Genomic DNA, 18,766 nt, shown 5'->3' with positions numbered 1-18,766 from the left:
CAAAGAAAAAGCCGCAGAATCTCAGAATGGGCAATAAAAAAAGACTGCGATGGCCAAATGCACACGGACAGTGGACTGAAGAAGATTGGGAAAAAAGTGCTATAAATATAGATGAATCTAAGTTTGAGGTGTCCGGATCACAAAGAAGAATGTTTGTAAGATGCAGATCAAATGAAAAGACGCTGGAGGAGTGCTTAACGACGTCTGTCAAACATGGAGGAGGCAATGTGATGGTCTGGGGCTGCTTTGTACAGGGTGTAAGGGATCTTGGAGAAGGAAGGCTGCAACATCATGCCATACCCTGTGGATGGTGCTTAATTTCATCCTACAACAGGACAATGACCCAAACACAGCTCCAAACTTTGTAAGTTCCCTAACTATTTAGGGAAGAGGCATTCGGCTGATATTCTGTGTATAATGGAGTGGCCAGCAGTCACCAGATCTCAATTCAACTGATCTGTTATTGGAGCAGCTTGACCGAATGGTACGTAAGAAGTGCCCATTCAACCATTCCAACTTGTGGGAGATGCTTCAGGAAGCATGGGGTGAAATCTCGTCAGATTACCTCAACAAACTGCCCAAAGTGTACAAGGCAGTAATTGCAGCAAATGGAGGACTCTAACGAAAGCAAAATTTGAAGAACACAATTATTTTAACTTAAAAGTTATTATTTCTAACTTTGTCAATGACTATTTTCTATTTATTCAGCAGTATTTCCTGTTCAAACTCACATCACGTATGTTTTCATGGAAAACAAGGAAATTTCTAAGTAATCCCAAATTTGTGAGCTGTAGTATAGAGTGTCAATGCAAATGCAGGTGGCCATTTATTGATCAGATGTTGCCACAGTGTGCCGTTTAATGCATCTAATGAATGTAGCGATCCATTCACAGAGAAGCTCATGTAGCAGAATAAAGAAAGGCAATGTTTAGCAAGCATTATAAAATCTGTAAGGAGGAAATGCACAGTGCTGCACCTTTTTCCTCAGAAGTAAAATTCCTCTTCAGAGTGGTTTTAAACTGGAGACCTACAGCACAGTATTATCATACTCTCTCCTGTAGGACTACAGTAGGCTGGCCTGTGCAGTTGGCTTGTCGCCCTGGTGAGGTATTTCCTCACACAGTCAAAGTGAGAGTTTCAGTCTGCTTGCACTGATGATTAACTGGATAAAGCCCACATCCCCTTTTTAAGGATGATATTGTACAAAAATGGATAAAATGTTGAATCAAAGAGTTGAAAATAAATGACCATCATGATGCCTTATATGTACAATATACAGTGTGCATGCATTTGTGCATTTAGTTGCATTTCTAATGTTCAAGCAGAGGCTGCATTTCTGTCTATTTGGCTTAGCACGGCAATCAAAGCGGATGTGAGCAACTACTGAATAATCTGGCCTCATCACACAAGGCAGCAGTCTGCTTGTGACAAGCTGTAGTTACTGTGACTGTGCGACAATCGCCGCCGATTTGACGGCATCTACCAGGAAGCTGAGCTCATTGCACAGGGTCTCGTGCCTGTAGGCCATGCGGATTTGTGCCACGTTGGTCCGCCGGATATCGTTCCCCTCCGGCCCGTTCTTCAGGTAGTTCACTCCCAGGAAGTGCTTCTTCTCCTGCCAAGAGGGTCACGGACATATCATTTTAGATCAGGCCTTATAACACCATGCTTGATCACATCCACAGGTAGGCGTCCTCTGGGCCATGGCAGTGTGTGGCTGACCTTATCTCTAGGGGAATATACAAAAACACAACTCATGTGGGCAACACTGAGGTGTAGCTCCTGTCTCGAATGACAGGGCCTGAGGTTGAGCGATGAGTCTGCAATTTAGTCCATGCTGTGATTAGCTTGCAGTCACACTAGTAACATGATCCAAATGCAGATGGGGCAAGGAGACATACTGCCCCCCTGCCCACCCACCTGGTGCGAGAGGCCGCTCTGCAGCACGCTGTTCCTGGCAATCTCGCAGACGTCACATGTGCTGAGCTTCCACAGTTGCGCTGCTATGGCATATTCCTCCATCAGCGCCTCCTGCAAGGTGCCAGTGCACAGTCACACCCCGTCTCCACGCCACGCGACTTTAACACAAACCCTCACACCCCGTCTCCACGCCACGCGACTTTAACACAAACCCTCACACCCCGTCTCCCCGCCACGCGACTTTAACACAAACCCTCACACCCCGTCTCCACGCCACGCGACTTTAACACAAACCCTCACACCCCGTCTCCACGCCACGCGACTTTAACACAAACCCTCACACCCTGTCTCCACGCCACGCGACTTTAACACAAACCCTCACACCCCGTCTCCCCGCCATGCGACTTTAACACAAACCCTCACACCCCGTCTCCCCGCCGCGCGACTTTAACACAAACCCTCACACCCCGTCTCCCCACCACGCGACTTTAACACAAACCCTCACACCCCGTCTCCCCACCACGCGACTTTAACACAAACCCTCACACCCCGTCTCCACGCCACACGACTTTAACACAAACCCTCACACTCCGTCTCCACGCCACGCGACTTTAACACAAACCCTCACACCTCAACGGATCCACCTTGTTTATGTATTATTTTTTTTACAAGTGCAGGGACTAAAATGATCAATTCCTTATATGTCTATGAAATAAAGCACAACTGTGTATATGTGCTACATTTTTACTGAATTAAGCACAGTGAATGCGAGGCTGAGACTGAAGCGTTACCCTTTGTTTCCGCTGAGAGACGTGCCGTGTGACTCATTTCCCCACGCCTACAAGTTATCTTAGGTCAGCGTTCACGGTTTGACTTCTGAGATTCAGATCGAGTTCTAGGTAATTATTTTTTCGAATTGGTTGGTTCAACTTTTAAGAAATTGGAGTTCTAATGAGTTCGAGAACTGAGGTACCACTGTACTAATAAATTGAAACCCAAATTATAGTTCTAAATGAGCTGTTCTGGGTTTAGAACTTCATTGTCTTATTAGGTAACATCTTTGCAATAACATAAAACACCAAACATTTGTGTTTAGTTTCCCTTTTGGAGCCAATAACTACTATAGCAATTTATTGTAAAATGACAAGAACAGAACTGAATGAGTCAACCAAAAAAATATGACACATAAAAAATGTCTGTGCAGAAGGTATGTGAGGATGTTAAACGTTGCTTATCAATGGACTTTCGTTACGAAACCAATAAATCTGCAATATTTTTACTGAATTAAGCAAGCGTCCCAAGACTTTCTGTGAGCAGTGTTACACTGTATATGTACTGTTGAGACTTTGGGGTTCACATACAGTAGCATTGTCCTGGTCTTCCTGTCTTCCACCATCTGACAGTCTCTCACCTTGGTGTAGTGGAACTGCATGGGGTCATCAGTAGACAGGGACACGCACAGCCCCTTGTGCAGGAACTCCCTCAGCGGGTTCTTGGAGTACTCCAGGAAAAGGCTGTTGTTGCTGAGCGGGGACATGGCAATAGGCACCTGGGCCAGGTAGTACAGATACTGCAGCACGGGGCTCTGGAGGCAGAGGGACACGCCAAACACTGTCAGTTTTACGAGCCTCCTGACCCCCACCACACGAGTGATGACGTCAGTAGTTCTGTCTGCTGTCAATATCACACCTATGAGAGGTACTTGTTTGTTTGTCCTACCAGTAATGCGTTTAGTACCTCTGAAGCTAGGATACTATTCTTAGGACATTGCAAAATTCCCAGCTTAAATAGCTGTCTGCAGAGCAATTTGAGACAGCAGAGCTGTTTGGAGAAGAGGCACGAAAAGAAGACATCGGCTGTAGGCATCAGCTCTGTGAGGCAGCAGCCCACCTTCTTCAGGTTGAGGCCGTGGGATATGTTATCAGAGGTCAGGAAGGCCGAGACCAGGTGAGTGATGGAGCCGGCCTCACCGCAGTGCGGACGGAACTGGAAGGTGTTGAGGCCTCGCTCCCTACAAGGTATCCAGAGAATGAGAACTTTAACATAATGAACAACTTCATCACATAATTAAGAGCAAGGACGTTTTACATGGTGAAGCCTTTATGGTGAATTGAAGAATTATGTACTTCCTGCTTAGCCTATGATTTGAGGAAACAATGGAGCCAACAGATTTGCTGCACTTTATTGAGAGAACAGTTACTGTAAACAAGTTTATGAGTTCTGAGGCTATAGGACTAGAATCCTGACACATTCAAGACTATTAAAAACCCATTTATAAATAGTATTAATGCATTTAAATTTAATGCGACAGGTTTTAAAAAAAAAAAAGAAGATAACCTACATGTTTTCTATTAGGCACAGATCCCCTGAGCTCGGCTGGAAAGAGGTCATCAAACAAACACTTACTTCCGGAGGTTGTTGAGCACCATGATGTTGGCGTACATGTAGAAGAGGTAGTAACTATAAGGTGGGTTGCTGTCTGTGGTCCACTCTTCGGGTTTGGGGCTTTTGTAGGAGAACATGTGGTCACTGTGCTTGGACTCGTCATCTACACTGTCAAAACCTGTCACCTGTGCAAGGATGAGTCAGTCCTCAGAAGGAAAGGGCTCAGAAGACTGGCAGGGAGGGTTCATACAAAAAGCTAATCTTCTCTGGTTAACCCCTCTGAATGTTTACCATATAACATGCAGCAAAAATGCTACTGAGAAGAGCGTCACTTTATCAACTGTCCATTTAACCAGTTCTGAGCCAGAATGGTTATTTCATACCCTTCGTATCTATGAAATCAGGAAGCAGGGTTGAGTGACTTATACTCACATATTTCAAGAAGACATGCAGCTCTTTGTGCTTTTGAGGGTTAATGGTGGCTTCAAAAAGAGGGAGGAAGACATTTTCCAGCATCTTTGCAAAGTTAGATATTAACTTTCGGGACTTGAAAATATCACTGAAAGAGAAAACATTGGTTTTCAGGTGATTATTCCCAAGTACTGAATGGTAACCAATGGAAAGCCAGTTCATGTTCCAGCTGAATAAATGGCAGCTTTGTTCACTATTGACTTACCTCCTAAGTAATTATTCATAAATCTCAGTGATACAGACTAACTTGAAATAAAATATATGTAATAATTGGTATGCTACAATGTTAAATAACTGCTGATTCTTTCATGAAACAGAAAACAGCATAAAGATATACATAATATACATATCTCACATAACACAATATTAATATTAATAAGAGACAAACCAACTGTGTGTAAAGAAATGACAGATGTGTGAGACGAAATGTGAAACTAGCTGCGGTATTAAATGATGAATATGAAAAAAATATATTTAATAAATCAACAATATAGCAAGGGGGAAAGAGGATATCAAAGCTTCAGGTTGGATCAGAATTCAAGGGTGCGAATCAGCGTCAGATAACTTTTGAGCCAAGTTAAGCATAAGTCTACCAAAGGTGTCCCTTCAATTAACTTGTAAATTCTTTCTAGAATAACTGCTGCTAAATGTTTACATAATATTCTGATCATCACCTCAGGCTGTTCCAGGCCAATGACAAAATAAAAAGTTGGCAGTAGGTCGCCTATTACTTAAGAACGCGTAACCCAAATGTGGCGGTTTGTAGGTGCCACAATGCCCTTCAGCAAAGTATTTCACTTGAATTGCTCTAGTGAAATATGCTGTGTAAATGTATAAAATTGTAAGTGCTTTCCATAATGGCATGAAATAATTAATGGAGTATAAATAATCTCAGAGAGTGGACCAGAATGTATAGTTATTCGGGTGCTGCAGCACTTACTAAATCCTGGGCACCTGGATAACCCACTTCATGCTGGGTGAATGCACCCGGTGCTGAATGAACCACTTGGACAGGTTCTCCCACTCCTCCGGGGCCCGGCCGTAGATGGAAAGCCGTGGTTCTGCGTACTGGTATTTACTCTCCTGCAAGTCGTGAGCCACTTCCTACCAAAGACAGGGTCAGGAAGCACTGAGCAAATTCTTACCTCCAGCACGTTCATTCTGTGGGTAACACAATTTTATGATAACATCCATAAAGCTAGTGGGTTTGGTTTAGAGTATCTGCAAACATGCAATATCGGAAGAGCAAGTTATAAACAACATGGCTAATTTGATGTATATGCCAGGATATTTAGTTTAGTGACTTTTGCATCTTCTTCATCCCATTAAAACCCCTGACAGATGATGCACGTCACATACAGTGCTCAGAGAAAGTCTTGGCACGCTTGCTTAATTCTGTAAAAATGTTTCAAATTTATTGGTTTCATAACAACGCTCTGTTGACAAGCAACGCTTATCATATCTACACATATCTTCCACACAGACATTTTCTTCTTATTAAGTGTCATTTTTTTGACTGACTCAATTCTGTTCTTGCCATTCGGCTATAAGTGGCTATTATAGTTATTGTCTCCCGGAGGGATACTAAACATAAATGTTTGGTGTTTTATGTTATTGGAAAGGTGTTGCTATTTAAAAAGCACCTGATGAGACTGCTTGTCAATGAACTTTTTAACTCAGAACAGCTTTTTTAGAACTATAATTTGGGTTTCAATTTATTGCTATCCGAAATAAAAGTTATACTTAAAACTACAGTTTTTTCTAATGTGGTGTATGTTTTTGTAAACAAATAAATAAACTAAAGATTTTGATTATACAATGAATAAACTTGCAATATTTTTACTGAATTAAACTACTAATCCTTTCTTACCTTAATAAGACGTGCAAAGTACTCCCCTTGGATGTGATTGTCAGTTTTCAAGTAGATCTCTCTGAGTTCACTGGCCCCCACTGGGTTATATTTGGAATTGAACTTATCAAACCGATGAAATGTCTGTCTGCCCTAAAAAGTGAGAGAAAAACTGAGCTGCAGATACCTCTAATGCAAATGATTACAGGCGTCCTTGAAAATATTTAATGGAATGCCATTATTATGGCAAGGTAACAAAGGTTACTTTAGTTAACCTAAACGTGTCATTCAACACATTCCACACAATACTTGATATGCTTACAGCATGCACGTCCAAGGAGTCCACAGTGAGATCATAAGGGTCCATGTTCAGATTATCAAAGACCTCCTTGAGGGTCATCTTCTTCCCCCCCTTTTGCTGTACCACTCGGTCTGCCTCCATCTTGTAGGTATTCTGGATGAACTGCAGCAGATGCTTCTGGTTCATGCAGGCTGCTGCATGGATGTGTGTGTCAACCTGAGTAGCCAAGAGACACCAGGAGTTCAACTCAGACATACTGGAAATGTGGAAAAACACACGAAAAAGAGAATCATGCTAATAAATCATGCTGAATACTGCATTATACTTTTATCCAATTTTTTGCTAATATGTGAACTGTGAACTCCAAGCAGCCTCTGAATATATTGATTTGTTGCTCAAATGGTTCCATTGATCAAAGTCAAGGCAAAGTATCTTTACTGTTATCTCAGCTCTGTGATGCATGGGGCACTGAAATTAAATTAAATATCATTCCTCACTGGTCACAGTGCAAAAAAAAAGCAATAAGTAGAACATAAATATGTATGCCATACAGTGGGCTTCGGAATAATTGGCAGCCCTGACTGGAAATGCACTAAATATTACTGTAAAAAATAAATGATAACATTATAAATTGGAAATGCCATGATGCAAAAAATATCATAATTTATTAATGTTCCATTGACTCAATCAAAATGATTTATTAATTTAATCAAATTAAAGGATTCATAATTAATGGCACCTCTAAATAAAATCTACAAAATTTGAACCAGGAATGAAATTCAATAAAGTGTCTCTTCAGAGAATCCTTGGGTACTGCTGGTTTGACTTTGTGTTGAATGAGCAGTTGCTAGAGGAGTCCCGAATGAGGCACATTACCTGCATTGTGAGGGAGTGTCAGTTACAGCACTGCAGCCATGTGGCGCGTTTCCCTGAGGGTGATCTGGCTCGCAGGATCCTCATTGCTGAGGACCCATGTGGCTGGACCAGGCCAAGGGGACGCCCACATAACACCTGGCTGCAGCAGATAAACAGCTATTTCTGGAGGGTGGGACTGGACCACGTGTCTGCCTGGGGGGTTACCATGCGGGATCGTGAGGTGTCTAGTCATGGTGTGGGTGCGGCAACGCGCTGTAGCAGTGCATGCTCAGCAACCTGACCTGACCTGACCTTTATTTATCGCATCACTTCCTGTTCCACTAAGGTATAACAATGAGGTAGCATGCAGGCAAAATCCATTTATCATCCAGCACCAAAAGAAAACAGCATCTTCGTCCAGTGACCTTTGAAAAACTGCAGGTGCTTGTTTCTGTGTCTTGGGGTCAGAAAACACTCTCTTCTTACATTCCTTGCAAAGAGTCAGCAGTAATGGAGGTGGTATCTGGTGGTGCTTTTTGAAAGCCCATGGTGACCCCAAGATGACCTACTGCCATTTTTTGCATCTTCGTCCAGTGACCTTTGAAAAACTGCAGGTGCTTGTTTCTGTGTCTTGGGGTCAGAAAACACTCTCTTCTTACATTCCTTGCAAAGAGTCAGCAGTAATGGAGGTGGTATCTGGTGGTGCTTTTTGAAAGCCCATGGTGACCCCAAGATGACCTACTGCCATTTTTTGCATCTTCGTCCAGTGACCTTTGAAAAACTGCAGGTGCTTGTTTCTGTGTCTTGGGGTCAGAAAACACTCTCTTCTTACATTCCTTGCAAAGAGTCAGCAGTAATGGAGGTGGTATCTGGTGGTGCTTTTTGAAAGCCCATGGTGACCCCAAGATGACCTACTGCCATTTTTTGGTGGTCAGATGGATGTTTTGGTCAGATCAGTATCGGCTTGTTTGATATAAAAAACGGAGATGCATCGAAGGAAAGGTAGCTCATAGCCACTGTAATATATGGTGGTAGATCACTGATGTTTTGGGGTTGTTTTACATCTAGAGGTCCAGGGGCACCAGGTTAAGACCAGTGACTTAATGGATTCCACCCCGTATCAGGCGATTTTGGCTGATGATTTGGTTCCCTCTGCCAAAAAGCTCACAAAGCTGAAGCTGGATGTTCCAGCAATACAGTGACCCAAAGCCCTTTAAAATCCATGCAGAAATGGACATGGGACAACGAAACTGAAGAGGGCAGTTGACAACCACAAACCCAATAATCTGACTGATCTTGAAAGGAGCTGCATAGACGAATGGTCCGAAATTCCTCCCAATGTGTGCCTTACCTTTGTCACACAGTACAGAAAAAGACTCCATGTTGTTATCTTTGCCAGAAGTGGTTGCACCAAGTACTAAACCAGGGGTGCCAATAATTAAGAAACAGTTTTTGGTGAATTTGTTTATTTATTAAATAAATGTATAATTTTGGTTGGTTTCATTGGACCAGTTATAAACTGCAATATTTTCCACATCTCGCCATTTATCCTGCCATTTATTAACATTATCTTAATGTTCTTTTGTTGTAGTGTTTTTAGTACATCTCTAGTCAGAGGTGCCCACTGTATAAAGACATAAGACAGTAAAATCGAGACACGGACAAAGGACAAATGTATGTTTTGATATAAATTTTTGATGTGAATTTCTGAATTAATATCGGAGTGGATTAGAGGCACAGGTGCCTACCTTCCTGACATTATAGAAGTCTCGGTGAGGGACCCCCTTCAGCTCTTTGAGCTCCGCCATCTCATTCAGCATCTCATGCAAGTAGAACTTGGATGCCAGGAAGTTAAGGCGTCTGTGGCAGTATGTCTTCCTGCAATGATAAGTGTAATTTATGGTAGTTTGCACTTCCACAACAAGAAATTACTAAAACCAGCTTAGTTTCGGTTAGTTAGTTTGATGTTATGTTATGTTCCCAATCAGAACTCTTGACTGGTAAACAATAATCACAGGCACCCATCCCATGTCATTCCATGTATTTCTTCTGTTTCATCCAGTTAATCCAGTTAAACTAATTAAGTAATTATAATTACCTCATAATTAGTTGAATCCAGTGTACTGGGTGAAATATTTAAAAGCTCATGGAATGTTTGGGGGTCTGTAGGATGGGGTTTGGGAAACACTAAACTAACGGAAGTTCTACAGGCCAAGAATAAATAAACCACAGGAAGGGAATGCTATGTGATGTGTAGCTGTGGTTAACGTAGATGTACTATATGTCAGTGTTTACCAATCCGGTCCTAGAGGACCAGCAAGTCCATGTTTTTGCTTATACTGGGAGCTGAGAGTGAGCAATAATGTGGACTGTCTGGCAGGGAGCTGGGAGGGAGCAAAGCAAGGATCGGACTGGGAAACACTGCTATAAGTCAATAAGTGAAATATAATGTGTCTCATAGAGGGGGTGGGTATGGGGGATGCCCTCACGTGGGTCCATCAGCGATCATGGCCAGGACATGGCTGAGGTCAATGGCGAAGGTCTCCAGGTCAGGATAGGGGAGGCTGTGGGCCCGCTGCAACTTCAGGGTCTCAGCACTGTCGTAAACATTGATGATGCCATCTTTCATCTTCAGCTCGTAATTTAAATTCTCTGGGATGTCCACCATGCTGTACGGGTCCTCCCCCTCCTCAGGGCAAGGGCAGATGTCTACATCAACATCATAGTCAATCAATAAAAAAATCACTTTTTTGTGTATTATAGTAGAATTCATTATTAGTGACAGTGAAGTCCACACATGAGCTCGCTCAAGAGCTGCACTCTAAAGTAACGTTTACCTGCTCATTCTTACCATTCACTGAACTGAGCTATGAATCACTGGGAGATGGTATTCAAATGGTGCAATACTATTAAACTCAGATACAACTGATTTATTCCAGATTTAAGGGGAATTAAATTTTACTGAGGATGAGGGAATGGGGTGGGAGTTAAAAGTTCATACTTATTAACACTCAGATGTGGAACCAAAGTTATGTGCCAAGACTACTGATTCCTAACTAATCGTTTTCAAAAACATTTGTGCCAAATATATAATTTTATGGGTTTCCTGTAATTTTCTGGAGTCCGTTTGCCGTCATCCAGCATCTCAGCATTTTCCAGCTGAAGACCAGTCAAATCTACGCAGCTACTCTACCTGGTAGGACTTCATCTTCTTCTCTCCACTTCTCATTTTCAGCACTTCGGAGGAACTGAGTGGTGGTCCTGGGAAACTGGTGATAGGCAAGCTTTGCGTATTTCTCCCGAATGAATAGGGCCTTCAGCAAGCTCTTGGCTGCCTGCTCGTAGTCCTCAACCGTGATCTAGGGACAGAAAGGCTGTTACCTAAGAAACATTTTTATAATCCATTCTAGAGACAAAAAGGAGTTCCTCCCTCTACATGTTGCCTTATTCAACATCTCATGTAAGTAAATTAAGTTCTTCTTATTTTCTGAATCCTTCACAAGGGAGCCTAATTCTCCCAACTCCTAATGCTGTCCTGTAGCTAAATGGCCTTGCTTTGGATGACAGGTGATGACTGACAGCTGTTCATTCCAGCAAAGGCTACAATGTTGAAAACCATCAAAATAACAGATAGCTGCACATTTATGGTGTCTTACGCCAGCACAGTAATCGCCACTGATGGTAACCCTCTGGAATTCTGGGATGTTGTCAGGAAGAGAAGGGCACGTCGAGGCAGGAGAAAGCAGAGGAGATACCATGGAAAAGGTCCAGTCTGTACTGACTGGGATCTGAAGGGACATTGACTGTGACCGGATCAACTTGAAACTCTTCTTCCTGGGAACATGATGAAATCCCAGGTAAACCTTAACCTTGCTAAACAATTCGATTTGTGCTAGTCAAACCAATAGATAGCCTGGTCTGTACTTCAGGTCTTCCTGTACAACATTCGTAAATATTTTTTTGTGTACCACTTGTGTTTAAGAGGAATGTAACCTAGCCTGAAGGCTCTTCTCACATGTTTAAGACTTTAGGTTGGATTCTTGGTGAAAGACTGAGTGTGTATGTGCCCTGGACTTGAATGCCCAGCTGCAGAGGATGCACCAGTTCTCTTCCCCTGTGATTCCTGGGATTGCTGTGATAAGCAGTTATGTAAAATGAATGGATAGATGATCTTCCTGACCCTAATTGCTCTTCACTAATAGAATAAAGAGCATCTCTGGTAGTGATGCATATTTTAAGTCTCCTTTGAAGCCTTTTTCAGATGGTCATGCTTTGGCTGTAGCAGACATCGGGCAGCAGAAAGCCCACCTTTTGGCGCTCTCTTCTGATTGCTGCTCAGCAATTTCCTTCAACAGCTCGTAGTCCTTGGCTTGCTGTAGGCCGATGGGGCAGTCTTCAGGGACTGAGAACATGGACAGGGCATCCTTGGTGTCCTCCTCCTTCAGCGCTGAGGCATACACCTTCTCGGCTAAGAGCCGTACCTCCTCATCTACCTCACTCAGAGAAATCTTGGGGAATTGCCGCGGCATGTCTGCAGAAATATGACACAGGAACTTCACTGACAACTGAAACATAGTTATGCGTCTTACATGAGCACAAGCATAAGACAGAGGCACTTGGAATGAAACCACTTTCCTTAGTAATGAGATCTTATTAATTACCAATACATTCTTAGAACATAATATGATATTTAGAACTAAGATTAATAATAAGCATACAGAACAGTGAAGCAGTGTGTGAATATCAAGCATTACATAACCAAATATAACTAAAAATTTCATAAATTATACTGCATGTAGATGTAGTATGAGCATGGAGTAGAAAATACTAGAGTTACATCCAGACAGGAAGTAAAGCCCTATCATCGAACAACAAGCAAAAGCCCAGAATATGACACTTTTGTTCTCATTCACCTTGACACACACAACGACAACAGTATAGATATTTCTGAACACAGGGCTGGTCAATCCTATGGGTGACATGCCAGCCCATTTTACTTTGCTGTGACGGGGGGCACCGGCAGTGATGCTCTCCCGGGGGGCCACATAGGCTTGGACTGGTGCTGTCTGAACATATCCAATTCAAGGACACCTTTCCATCTGCATCTTTGCCTCACGCTTCCAAGCCGCAGCTGCATTTCAGCTAGCATACCTTGTTATTTATACCAACCCGGAAACACACCAGCTTTACAGCTCTTCATTGAACATGTTTTTATGAAGTTACATATGAAAATCACATACAGCTCTTACTGTTAAGATAGACGGTGGCTTCACAACTCCAGGCATTTGGAGTCAATTTAAATATAACAAACAGAAAATACCTAATTCAATGCTGTTATTAACATTACAGAAATTATACTTCTTGATGAAAAAACACTGCGCATACTACACTGAAACAAATTCCTGAAATGAATTTACTTAGGTTTCGTTTTCACAATTTCCTTAACCAGCTGACTCACTGCTTTTCTGTATATGTTCCTGGTTTAATTACATGATAGTAGCAAAACAGGCAGATGCAGGAGATTCATCATAGAATTAAAACACCTGTTTTCTTCTTCGCTTGAGTGGGATAGTAATCATTGGCGACAGGCATGGAAACCAAGTCACAAAAGATAAAATGTGGGTTCACTGGTGACCATTTTAGGCATCATCTGGAGCCCTGTCTAAAGATATTCTTTGCACTAATTCGTGTTTCCAAATTGCTTTTGGTGACTGATTGCAAGTATGTATGTGCACTGTACTAGACTGACGTCCCATAAAGAGTGTGCCTTGTACTTCCTGTGATAGGTGATAGATTCACCCTGACTATGCACCAGATAAGCATTTCTCTCAGTTGGATGGTTCGATATAAACGTCACCTATAATTTTAGACCCATCTCCATTAATAAGCATTACTGCAAGGGAAGGAAACACGTTATTCTAGTAACAGTAAATACAGACGTAGGTCAAAAGCAATAACAGCATGTCCATTTTGCAATCCTGTTTCTTAAATTACCATCATAAGCATGTTCTCAAGTGATTGTTGCCTCATCTAACGCTGTGAAACTCCAGCAATCACAACATCATCATGTTACATTCTGCACTGGATTAGCAAAGCCATATAACTCATACAGTTAAAGTTGCTCCTCGGTCTGCAGTGACGGGGACTTATTGCCCTGCTCTATAACTGTAGCATGGGCATCCATGCTACAGATGCTAAATTATAACTGGAGTGAACATTTGTAAATCACTGGATCCAAAAGAGGAAGAGGATGAGAAGCATATTCAACATATTCAAAGTCCCACATACATTTTTTGCAGTAATGTTTCAAAAGGCAAGGGAAAATAACTGCACCTAAACACCTTTATCGTATCACTATGTAGACCACTGAGATGATGGCGTGAGGTCTGTGGCAAAACACAATCACCTTTGCAGAATACAGGACAGGGGTCCTCTGGGCTTTCTTCTGGATGCATCAGTGACTCCATTGCACAGCATTATGACTGTGCTCGTGCTTCTCATTATTTTTCTGAAGACCTTGATGCCACATGCTGTTGTTGAGTGCTTGGGGGGAAAACTGTCAGAAGTTTTAAAAGTCTTTAGTTCGGTCATAATCTTTCGACTGAAGTTCGTTCACAGCACTTCCAGTAGAGTCCCACATTCAAAACCCTCTCTTTCTAATATCGGGAAATATATACTAGCTAAAGGACACCAGTAGGAAATGCAATGTTTCAAGAAGAGTGGGACTTAATCCAAAACAAGGGATACCTACAGTTTATGCTTTGTTGTTCTCACAATGCAGTGGCTGTAGTTACTAAGGGAAAGTTGCATATGACTTCCTACTGTCTGTGGAGTAGGTCACTGTGGTAGTTTGCATCATGTTGCTGCAGCTGTGTGCAAGTTGTCCTGTAAACTGCGTCTGAGTGGTGAGATCGAGTGTCCCAGTGGCCGCCAGCACTATATTGACTTTCCCTGTTGACATGGAATCTGAGCCTCTCCAGCGCTCTCAGCCATCTTTGCATCATCAGACAGAAGCCCTGCCCTTTCTGAGAATATCATGGTTGTTCTAGAAGGACCACGATCCTGACAGGACCCCTCAACACATGACCGCACGTGTCTATGCTGCCGTACGCGCTCCATATCCGTTCCTCCTTGGCTACAGTGGATGAATGGTTAAGCTTATAAAGGCACTTAAAAGAGAAGTGCCCGCTTTTTCTTTTTGAAATGGGGCCCGGTTTCATAAATCGGTATTGATTCAGTAATGGGTTCGCATAAATGATTTAGCCGTAGCTCCTTAGCAGACCCTGCTACACGTCTCACTCACAGCACTCATTCAGCCACACTGAACCGCTGACTCATCCCCTGTATCGCCATATTTAAGTGAAAACAGGCAAACTACTGGTTGCCTGAATTTCAAAGGAAGACCACCACAGTGTCTCTCAAGAACTTACACTTCATCACGCTTTTCCGTGGCCAGGGAACAGATCCAGTCCCTCCAGTTCCCCTTCTCTTGACACTTATTTTCCTCAGCATGCTGGATACTCACATCCCATGCATAAACCCCAGCTGGTCACTTTGCTCAGGACCCAGCAGTAGCAGCTGTAAAAAGGCAGTCCCCCCCCTTACCTTCAGAACTGGTCAACGCCATGCCTGGCCTGTGCAGTTCTCTCTAGCCCGATGTGAGTCTCTGTCCAGGGTGTACCTTTAGGGGGGTGACTCCTGATCGCTCCTCTGAAACTATGAGGCTCCTGCCACGGTTGGATGCGTTTTTACTTCCTTGAGTGTCCCTCCGTCTCTATTTTAAGAAGCCAACGGCAGTGCGTCGACAGGGCCACTAATCCATGAGGTATGCAACAATTGGCTGTCGATACAGCCAGCGGGAGCCCCCGTGTCACCCCCAGTCACTGCCAGAGGAGCGCCCAGTGCTGAACACCAAATGGCAAGCAGCTGCAATGCCACTGGCAGAGCCCCGGAGCTGCCCTCTGTGAGCGGGCTCTGTTTTCTCCGAGCCGGATCATGTGGCCACCGACAGGCTGAGCCTTCTTCCGTGCTTTCCAGAGCGCTCAATCTCAGCTCTGACCTTGACGTGGCATAATACAGCACCTAATGTTACAGCTCAAAATAAATAATCCTTTGACTAATCCTGGCCCGCCCTGCGGCTGCCCGTCTGTCAACATAAAAGTGGCTATTCTGTAAAACATCTAATTTACCGCTAACTTCACCTCCGTCTGAGTAATGACACTCACAGGGCTGCCCGGCAGCACATGTAACTGTACTCAGCCACCACTGCAAGTGGCAATATGACAATGGCAAAAGCTTGGAGCTGAAATGACAGTTTTCTCCCATTTACCTGATCAGTCTGGACTTCAGCCGTCTGCAGTGGAGTCGCAGAGGTCGGAGGATCTGCCGGCTCGCTTTCTTGTTTGTTAGTTTTTTTGTTGTTGCGCTCAACGTCTAAGCTCTGTTCTGATCCCTGTGCAACAACTGCACCAGCTCCAGATTCCCTGGAAGTAACCCGACTCCGTCTCGGAGCATACCTACCTGTCCATCGGACCGATCTGTGCTCGGGCACAAGTTGCAGGCAGCCTAAAACAATGCCAACAATGTTTACTCAGGCAGTCTGTGGGGGCTATTTTTACCTGCTTTGTTGAGGTCAGCCAATAACATTTTCTGTGATCGACTAATCGCATATGACGACCTACTATGGAAAGCCATACCCCTTCCTGAATCAATGCACTGAAAAGGAAGTTTATATCACCAAAGCTGACTGCCTTCCTGTTATCCGTTTGACATTCATAAAGAATGGCGTAACTCGCCAATTTGCATAAATCACAATTCAATACAAACACATTTTCAATACAGAAAAGGCTACAATGGTACAATATGAGTTTCCTAATGTACTGCTTAGTTCAAGTGATTTCAATTAACCATTTAGTTAATGTTTTTTGGAAACTGTATGTAAAACTCCATTTTTTGTTATTTACTGTCCTGGAGTGGATCATTCATGCTATTTCGAGCCATGCAAACAGTAGTTATAATGTCAGACACCTTCAGAGGACATGGGCTCTAGTGTGTCTGTCAGTCAAAGAGGAAAACTATAATCTAGAAATCAGAACAGTCAGTTCACTGCTTTGAACCTGTGGTGTTAATGTCACATTAATGAAGTTCTCTTTAGCGATGGGCAAAGTAAAGCTCATTATACCTTAAGAGAAAACAGGTTATATGTAATATAAATTGAAACATTTTACTGCCAATTTTAGACACATCATAATAGCCGCCTTATTCCTTAACAACGTGCAAAAGATGTCAATGATCAATTTCACAGTATAAATTGTCAGGGTATACAAAAACTGAACATCAACGCATTTTAACTACTGCCGAACAAGTGCTTTGGATTATATTTAGGTAAATCCTGTGACATCTGCTTCCTTATGCTAGGTAGTTCCCAGCCCTCGGTCTGGGCCGGAGGGGTTGGTTAATTTCCAAAAATAAACTATACACTTTTTACCGCCCCTCACGTTCTTGCGTGGAAAAGATAGCAAACGGTTAAACTTGTGAATTCTCCGGTCGTACGCTTAGCCACCCCCAGCCCACTGTCACCAGTCGTAAGAGGTCATATCATGTCACCTTTACTGGTGTGATTCAACCGGCTTCTTAAACACCAAACTACATGAAGATGGAAACACATGCAGTTGAAACTAGTAGATGGGTCCATTTTTGCTGTGACTATTATACAACATACTAACTGCAACAAGAAATATTCTTCGTGGAAGAGAAACGTTTTTGTTTTAAAATGGTCTTGCGGGGTATAAGACATTAAAGGTTATCACATAAACACGGGGCAAAGGCGCTTACCTTTTCCTAGGGGGCTGACAGACGGATTTCTAAAGGAAGCAGACTCTCTTCTTTTCATGTCTTTCAGTTGGTTAGGAAATGCCGGAGAAAGGTACAGAAACGTAAGCGTGAGAGTGATAATTAGAACAAAGATAAACAATGTTCAGTATGCATCAGTATGTATCGTTATATAGGTACACTTAATTAACGAAATGATCAACCACATTGACAAAATTGAACACATTCAATTAAAACAATTACCTGATTAGATTGTCAATGTTTGTTTTCCCGAAAATGATCTTACACCCCAGTTACTGCAGCAACTCCAATTCCAATCCGGTTGCAATATTAAAGGTAAACACTTAGGTATTTATCAAGATCAGGAAGGCAGCACTAGCGCAACTAAGTTTTTAAATCCTTTTCAATCATCTTTGTATCAGAATATTCAACATTAAGTGCAGTGTACCTGTAATAAATGCACAAACGCGAGATTATTTTACTCTATATCTATCTATATCGCTTAGTAGCGGCAAACTGCAAAATACATCATCAGATTACATCAAGTGTAAAAGAGAACGCAAACGGATAGATCTGAAGCGGCACTCAAACAATAACGAAAGATGCCTTTCGGGAGCTTTTCCTCCCCTCTAGATCTCCTATCTCTCGGTCCCATCCCTCCTTCTGCAGAGATCCCTCTTATTTCTGCTTGTATTGTGGCATAATGTAAATGTTTGTAGAGCTCTCTCAAAGTGAGCGAGATACCACCGTTAACTCCATCGCTGCTGCTAAGGACCAAGAAAACGAACCAGAATCACGAGGGAAATATCAAAATATAATCTCTCACGTATCATTTGTTAATATCTTTAAAGTTGCTAATTTAGTAACACTAACATCTGCATCACTGGAGCACTTAATGACTAAAACTGGCCAGTCCCGTTCTGGTAAATTGTGTGTAATGTTGTCTTTCAGGATGTTGTCTTGTTTTGACGTACAAGTTTTTGAGCTCTGGTTCCGTTGCTAACTGTGGTAGGTTATGTTATGCATATCCTTGAATAAATGTGCAATGTACAGAACAGGGAGAGTATTGGTGCCTTTAAACTTTGGTGTCATTGGTGCAGATAAAAACTAACAAATCGATTCTTGCTCAAGTCAAACCAGACCCTTCACTTTGA

General features: G+C 42.6%; 1 protein-coding gene across 4 annotated transcripts; it reads right to left on the bottom strand.

The window, feature by feature from the left end:
* Positions 1 to 1,205: 1,205 nt before the first annotated feature.
* Positions 1,206 to 18,371, bottom strand: LOC111840896 (AMP deaminase 3-like). Of its 4 annotated transcripts, XM_023806236.2 has the most exons (16): positions 17,856 to 18,371; positions 17,616 to 17,675; positions 12,090 to 12,312; positions 11,438 to 11,615; positions 10,975 to 11,140; positions 10,271 to 10,490; positions 9,530 to 9,659; positions 6,948 to 7,142; positions 6,647 to 6,778; positions 5,717 to 5,880; positions 4,738 to 4,864; positions 4,327 to 4,490; positions 3,811 to 3,931; positions 3,332 to 3,505; positions 1,921 to 2,031; positions 1,206 to 1,615 (listed from the first exon to the last, which is right to left on the bottom strand). In XM_023806236.2, the coding sequence occupies exons 2-16, from the start codon at positions 17,671 to 17,673 to the stop codon at positions 1,439 to 1,441; spliced, it is 2,340 nt and encodes a 779-aa protein (XP_023662004.1). In that variant the 5' UTR covers positions 17,674 to 17,675; positions 17,856 to 18,371; the 3' UTR covers positions 1,206 to 1,438. The 4 variants fall into 4 exon arrangements, with proteins under 4 accessions (XP_023662004.1, XP_023662024.1, XP_023662014.1 ...); XM_023806256.2 differs by lacking the exons at positions 17,616 to 17,675; positions 17,856 to 18,371 and adding an exon at positions 16,111 to 16,372; XM_023806246.2 differs by lacking the exons at positions 17,616 to 17,675; positions 17,856 to 18,371 and adding an exon at positions 15,387 to 16,037.
* Between the last annotated feature and the right edge of the window lie 395 nt (positions 18,372 to 18,766).

The sequence above is a fragment of the Paramormyrops kingsleyae genome, chromosome 11, assembly GCF_048594095.1.
Source record: "Paramormyrops kingsleyae isolate MSU_618 chromosome 11, PKINGS_0.4, whole genome shotgun sequence".
Taxonomy (NCBI): Eukaryota; Metazoa; Chordata; class Actinopteri; order Osteoglossiformes; family Mormyridae; genus Paramormyrops; species Paramormyrops kingsleyae.
This window is presented reverse-complemented; position numbering and strand designations above follow the sequence as displayed.